Raw genomic sequence first — 7,457 nt, forward strand, 5'->3', positions numbered from 1 at the left:
AGCGGCTGCCGGTCCCCCAACCCCCGGTGCGGTGCGGGATCCCCGGCAGCCAAGCAGCGAGCGGGGAGAGGATGGGGACAGGGCCGGGGAGGACGCGCAGGGAAGGGAAAGGGCCATGGGTGACTTGCCTGAAGCCAAGGGCCGAGCCCCCCGCCGGCGGGTCCTGCTCCTCCTCATCATCATCATCATCCTCCTCGCCAGCACCGTCACCCTCCTCGGGGCTGCCCCCGCCCCGCACCGCCGACCATGTCCAGCGGGCCCACTGCACCGGCGAGAGGATCTGCCAGGCGCTGAACGCCATCGGCCCCGCTCCGCGCCCGCTCCGCTCCCCGCCGGGCTCACTGCGGCCGCGCCGCCCCCATCGCGCCCCGCTCCGCTCGGGCCGCCCGCCCCCGCACCGCGCTACCGCCGGCGGGGAGCGCCCGCCCCGGGGAGGGGCCGAGCCGAACCCCCCAGCGCCTCCCGGAGCCCCCGCAGCGGGAACGGACACGGGGATGGACGCGGGGATGGACGCGGGGCTCCCCCGCCCCGGGGAGGGGCTGACCCCGAACCCCCGCAACGCCTCCCGCAGCCCCCGCAGCGGGGACGGACACGGGGATGGACGCGGGGATGGACCCGAGAATGGACGCGGGGCTCCCCCGCCCCGGGGAGGGGCTGACCCCGAACCCCCCCAGCGCCTCCCGCAGCCCCCGCAGCGGGGATGGACCCAGGGATGGACGCGGGGCTCCCCGGTTTGCCCCCCTCTCCACCCTCCCGCAGTTTCTCCTTCCTATGCGAGCTCCCAAATCGGCCAATTTCTGCCCAAATGTGGGGTCGGGGCACGTCGCTGTCACCCCTCGCCTGCGCTGCCTTCCCTCCCCTCCCCGCCACAGGGAGCCCCTCTGTGAGAGGGCAGGGAACGGTGAAACCCAATCCCCGGCAGTTTATCCCGCATCGATTTGGTTGCACCTGTGCTAAAAGAGATTCTTTCCACTCTGGACGTGCCCGAGAAGACCCCACAGGGGTGGGGAAGTGCCGTGGGGGGTGGGCAGCGCCCAGGAATCCTCATTCCCCCAAGGAATCCTCATTCCCCCCAGGAATCCTCATTCCCCAAGGAATCCTCATTCCCCCAAGGAAAGGGGGGTCCCCCAAAGCTGAGGAGCCAAACACAGCGGGCAGGGGCAGAGGGGAGGGAAACACCTGTCCCTTCCACTTTCCAAGGAAATACCGGCCCCAACAGCCCTGGCTGATGCTATATCCTTCCGTGGCAGCAAGTTTATTTATTTATTAAGCTATTGTTGTTTAAAAATAACAGCCAGCAGTTCCCACAGAAATCAACCTTGCTGGCCTCCCTCGAGAACTTTTCCCTTTTCCCCTAACAAGGCTCCCACTCCCAAATTCATCACCTCCCACACACTTGCTAGAGAGAGGAGGATAACATTTCTGACACCGTGCCGCAGCACCGGGAGGAATGTCCAGGGCTCTGCAGCAGATCTGACACGGGCAGTGACATTTGGCAGCTCCCTGGAGCCCTGACTGGTTTAGCCCAGTCCCAGGGATGGCCTCAGGACAGACAGACAAGTGTCCTGCTGTGAAAGCAGCCTGGCCCACTGCAGGGAACGCTGCTGGCCCTGCTGACCACACCAAGAGCTCCCATGAGCCCACGGCTTCCCTGTGAGTCACCAGGCAGCTCTGGGGGTTGGGAATGCCTGTGCACGGACAGAGAGGCCCCTGGGCCAGAGCAGACCTGTCCATCTGGTCTGGCTGCCTCTGTCTGAAGCTTCAAAGGGCTCAGCAGTCACCGTTGAGCATCTCAAATAACCTCCCTGCAGGGATCCTTTCTCCAGGCTTCCCTCTCTTGGTGTCCTTATTAGGTATATGTGTCATTCCTGCGTGCTTTCACTCTCCATCCTCTCAAAAAGAAAATCTCTCACCCCTTTCCACAACACTTCTAAGCTTCCCCAAAGACTCCTCTGGGTGAACCAAAGCTGAGGCGCTGCCAGTTCCCACCACAGGTCAGTGGCAGGAGAGGCACGTGGGAACACCTTGGGTGGCCCCTGCACCACATCGGTCCCCACATCCCCAGGGGGACAAGGGACCCTGTACACTGCCCTGCTGCTGTGGAGGGCACAGAGCGAGAGGGGACGACGTGACTCTTACTGAAGCTTAGCCAAAAACCGTGACTCTGAAGCAAAACTATGATTCTGAAGCAAAACCATGATTCTGAAGCAAAACCGTGACTCTGAAGCAAAAGCAGAAGCTCCACATCCTGTTGCCCATGGCTGCCGTGAGCAGAGCACAGCCCACTTCCCCGCTCTGAAGCAGCAGAGCTGATTTCTGCAGCTGAATTTTACATCAGCTCCTCAGCGTGAGCAATGCTGCAGCAACATGCTGCAGCCTGACCTCATCCTCCTCCTGCCTCTGCTTCCCCTTCCCACCTCCCTGAGCCCAAGGAGCAGCTGAGGAGCTCTGCAGGGAGCTCAGAGGGGATGAGAAAGCTGAGAGCAGCAGGAGCAGCAGCAGGGATGAGCCACCTCTGCTGCAGAGGGAAGGAGCTGCGTGTGACCTGCTGGAGGAGGGAACTGGGGCACACGAGGGCAGGAAAGCATCAGGACCTGTCCTTGTGCAGGCAGTGCACACACACTGCATCCAGCCAGGAACCCCAATCCCACCCAGCACCCCGGGAAGGAGCCGGCAGGAACAGGATCAGCAGGACTGAACCCTGCAGAGCCCTGGGGCAGGAAGACACCAGAGCAGTGCAGGGGCAGAGCCTGCTTCCACCTGCTCTTCCTGAGGAGCAATTAAGAAAATGCCTCGAGTGGCATTTTCCAGCTTGGCACCTGACCCAGCCTGGCAGCAGCACTGGCTGCAAATCACCACCAGGGAGATAACCTGACTTTGTCGGTCACACCGGAGGCTGTGCCTGCCAAACGCTGCTTGGCACGGTCAGCAAACACAGCTCTGCAGAGCAGGGAGGATGCTGAGCTGTTTAAAAACACCTGGCAGCAGTTCCCAGGCTGGCAGAGAGGGGCAGCCCACACAGGCAGCAGCTGGACAGGCTGTCCTTGGCACTGCTGTCACTGTGCCCAGCCCTGCACACACGCAGGGCCATGTAGCCCCACATTTCTCCTCGTTCTTCTTAAGAGTATTTCTGGGATTTACGTTTTTTGCACTCCAGAGAAAGAGAACACAATTTTTATAATTTGCCGTGCCTGTGTTTGTGCAAAAGTGGAATGCAATATGGAGATTGTTTACCCAAAGTCATGGTGTGGGTGTGTGTGTCAAGACTGTCAGGTGGCAGTCACAAGATTCTGTGCAGTGTGAGCAGCTGTGAGCAAGAGTGAGTGCATGGCAAATTCAGTTTAAATACAATGTACAGAGTGTAGTATAATAAAGTAATTCATTAACCTCCTGATATCCACAGAGTCAGATGCATCATTCCCTCTCCCTCACCAATGTCAGAGTCGCCTTTGATTTACAATGAGGCTCAGGGACAGGGATGTGCAGCTCACAGAAGGCTCTGAACTGCCTAAAACTCCACCCACAATTCTCACACTGCCCACGCTTTCCAGGAGGGGGACTCCAGCGGCCTCTGCTGCACAGAGGACAGGAGGAGCCCCAAGTATTTTGGAGCTACAAGAGCCCTGTCATCACAGAAGCTGCAAAAAGAAGCAAAACCTTGCTTAGTTTTTCACGTTTATCCTTGCAGGAAGCCAGCTGCATCCAGGGATAACGGCTCTGATCCACAAGGACCTTCCCTTCACACTGGGGATGAACTTCCTGCTGGCAGTCTGGCAGCAGAGCCTCTGCCTGACCCCAAAAACACGGCAGGCACAGTTCCTGACCCCAAAAACACGGCGTGTAAAATTCCTGATCCCAAAAACACGGCGTGCACAATTCCTGATCCCAAAAACACAGTGTGCACAATTCCTGATCCCAAAAACATGGCGTGCACAATTCCTGACCCCAAAACACAGTGTGAACAATTCCTGACCCCAAAAACACAGCGTGTACAGTTCCTGACCCGAAAAACATGGCGTGCACAATTCCTGACCCCAAAAACACGGTGTGTATAATTCCTGACCCCAAAAACACGGCATGCACAGTTCCTGACCCCAAAAACATGGCGTGCACAATTCCTGACCCCAAAAACACGGTGTGTATAATTCCTGACCCCAAAAACACAGCGTGTACAATTCCTGACCCCAAAAACACGGTGTGTATAATTCCTGACCCCAAAACACGGCATGCACAGTTCCTGACCCCAAAAACACAGCAGGCACAATTCCTGACCCCAAAAACACAGCATGCACAATTCCTGACCCCAAAAACACGGCGTGCACAATTCCTGACCGCAAAAACACGGCGTGCACAATTCCTGACCCCAAAAACATGGCGTGTACAATTCCTGACCCCAAAAACACGGTGTGTATAATTCCTGACCCCAAAACACAGCGTGCACAATTCCTGACCCCAAATACACAGCGTGCACAATTCCTGACCCCAAAAACACGGCAGGCACAGTTCCTGACCCCAAAAACACAGCGACCTATATTCCGACCTATTCTATTGAGCAGGGATCAGCATTTCCTGCATGCAGCAGCACCTGGAGTATCCCGGGAGTTCCCCAGGTGAGGGAGCATCCCAGAGCATCCTGGAGCATCCCAGGCGTTCCCCAGGTGCAGCAGCATCCCGGAGCTTTCTGGGTGTTCCCCAGGTGTGAGAGCATCCCAGGAGTTCCCCAGGTGCAGGAGCATCCCGGAGCATCCCGGCGCAGCCCCAGGTGTGCCAGCCCCCCGGATCTTGTCCCGGGCACAGCGGCAGTCCCGGGGCTCAGGCGGGCTCTGCTCTCACTAGAGGGCTCCCCAGGATGGGTTTCCGAGCCTGCCGAGCTCTCCGGGCCCGGAGCGCGGGGCTGGCAGTGCCCCGGAGCTCGGGGCTCCTTCTGCTTCTCCTGCCCTTGGCACAACCCCAGCCTGGACACCCCTGGGCACAGCCCGGAGTGAGGAGAACGACAGACACCCGATGTCCTGGTATTGGAACTGGAATTGAAGGCAGACAAAACCATCTCAGCCTCTGCCGTCTGCCTGAGTGGCACAACAAGAGCCCGGGTGGCACAGAGAGAGCCAGGGTGGCACAGAAGGAACCCGGGGTGGCACAGCAAGAGCCCGGGTGGCACAGAGAGAGCCAGGGTGACAGAGAGAGAGCCAGGGTGGCACAGAGGAGCCGGATGGCACAGTGGGAGCTGGGGTGGCACAGCAGGAGCCAGGGTGGCACAGGAGGAGCAGGATGGCACTGAGGGAGCCAGGGTGGCACAGGAGGAGCAGGATGGCACTGAGGGAGCCTGGATGGCACAGAGAGAGCCGGGGTGGCACAGAGAGAGACGGGGTGGCACAGAGGGGGCCGGGGTGGCACAGGAGGAGCAGGATGGCACTGAGGGAGCCAGGGTGACACCGCAGGAGCCCAAGTGGCACAGAAGGAGCCCGGGTGACACAGATAGAGCCAGGGTGGCACAGCAAGAGCTCGGATGGCACAGAGTGACCCGGGGTGGCACAGAGGAGCCGGATAGCACTGAGGGAGCCCGGGTGGCACAGAAGGGGCCCGGGTGGCACAGAAGGAGCCCGGGTGGCACAGAAGGAGCTGGGGTGACACAGGAGGAGCAGGATGGCACTGAGGGAGCCCGGGTGGCACTGCAGGAGCCCAGGGTGGCACTGCAGGAGCCTGGATGACACAGGAGGAGCAGGATGGCACTGAGGGAGCCCGGGTGGCACAGAAGGAGCCCGGGTGGCACTGCAGGAGCCCAGGGGGCACTGCAGGAGCGCTGTCCCCCCTGTGGCAGCACCCCCAAGCTCCAAAGCCGTGCCCAGCGTGGGACAGCGCTGCCGAGCAGCTCAGCTCCCCCAGGACCCTCCCCGGCCTGGGATGTGACAGTTCCCATCGCTGCACATTCCATCAAAGCAGCGCCACAGAAATAGAAATAAAGGACACAACTGTCACACACGAGCCTGGACAGCAGCAGCCAGCCCCGGGCTCCAGCTGCCTTTTCCCAGCAGACTGCCAGCAAATGGATAAATACAGACATTTGTGGCTGCACTGAAAAGGACCGATGGGATAATGAATGCTCTGCTATCCCTGCATTTTAAAAATGCCAAGCACAGCTTAATCTCGCTGATGCACTCGTGTGGGTGCGAGCTCATTTCAAAAGGAGCAGGCTCCAGCCCCATTTCCACACTGATGCTGGATGAACACAAGCAGCTGCCTTCATCATGCAGCTTATTGACTCCCCCTTCAGCTCCTTTGCTCCCTTTGCTAAAAATATCTGTGCTATGTGGCAGGAATGCTTTTATCAGGTGTTTGTCAGGCCCTTAGATCCCGGAGTTTACTCCAGAATCACTCATTTGGGGAAATGCAGGCAGCACCCTAACCCATAACCTGGGCTACCAGCAGGAATGGGGACAGCAAAGAGTGAGGACAACAACCAGGACATGGGGAGGGGACCAGGAAGATGGCAAAGGGTGGGAGGAACAAAACAAAGTTTGCTCAAGGTGGAGCAAACAGGTGGGAAGGAGAAGCAGCTGAGTCCAACGAGGCAGAAAGGAGCAGCTCCAGCCACGCAGGGAACACTGTGATGGCTTTTCCACCTGAAAACACCTCTAATGTCCAGGTAGGAGGGGACTGCAGGAAATAAAGGCAGGAGCGAGCATTTACAAGGGCAGAACACGCTTGTTTTCCTTGTCTGAGCCCACTGTTTGCAAACACACAGCCTCGCAGGGTCCCCCTTAAAGAAAACACGCCTGTTCTCAGCAATGTTTTGGTTGATTCACAGATGAGATGTTTCCACTTTTCCTTTTGATCCCAGTGTCTCCCCTTCAGCTCCCAGCGCCGAGCAGCGGGTGGGGAGCAGCCCCAGCCCTCCCCAGCCTGCAGACCCCCCCCAGCTCCCACCCGGGGGTCCCGAGGCGGCCCAGCCTCCCCCTGGGCTGAGCTGACCCCAGGGCTGGGGGAGGACAGGGGCAGAGGGGAAGGAACTTTCTCCCCGCTAATTAAACATCACCGTCCGCTCGCCGCCTCCACCGCAGCGAGCACGGCCCGGTCGGGGAGGGGGGAACGGGACCCGCCCGGACCGCGAGGCGCCCCTTCCCCAGCACTCACCGCTCCCGGGGCTCCCGAGGGTCCCGGGGGGCTCGGGGGTCCCGGCTCTGGGCTGCCCCCATGGCCCGGATCGCTGCCGCCTCTCCGCCGGTCCCGGAGCGTCCCTCCCCCGGGAGAGAGAGAGGGAGGGAGAGAGGGAGAGAGGGAGAGAGGAGGGAGGGAGAGAGGAGGGAGGGAGAGAGGAGGGAGAGATGGAGAAAGGGAGGGAGAGATGGAGAAAGGGAGGGACGGAGAGAGGAGGGAGAGAGAAGAGAGGGAAGGAGAGATGGAAAGAGGAGGGAGAGAGAGAGGGAGGGAGGGCGGGAGAGAGGAGGGAGAGAGAAGAG

The 7,457-nt window shown here is 59.8% G+C and overlaps 1 protein-coding gene across 10 annotated transcripts in view; it reads right to left on the reverse strand.

The window, feature by feature from the left end:
- Positions 1 to 7,252, reverse strand: part of TACC1 (transforming acidic coiled-coil containing protein 1) — a 36,313-nt gene extending 29,061 nt beyond the window's left edge. For 2 of the 10 annotated variants that reach the window (XR_011683817.1, XM_071454785.1), the window contains exon 1: positions 129 to 467. Coding sequence is in view for 9 of the 10 variants with exons in the window: in XM_071454785.1 (XP_071310886.1) it covers positions 129 to 301 (173 nt within the window). In the remaining variant the exon portion in view is untranslated. Of the gene's footprint in view, positions 1 to 128; positions 488 to 7,131 lie in introns of those variants that run through there. The other 8 variants (XM_071454777.1, XM_071454779.1, XM_071454780.1 and 5 more) reach the window with 6 other exon arrangements.
- Between the last annotated feature and the right edge of the window lie 205 nt (positions 7,253 to 7,457).

Source organism: Agelaius tricolor, unplaced genomic scaffold (genome assembly GCF_023055355.1).
Source record: "Agelaius tricolor isolate 1412-34295 unplaced genomic scaffold, bAgeTri1.0.p SCAF_41, whole genome shotgun sequence".
In the NCBI taxonomy this organism is placed as follows: domain Eukaryota; kingdom Metazoa; phylum Chordata; class Aves; order Passeriformes; family Icteridae; genus Agelaius; species Agelaius tricolor.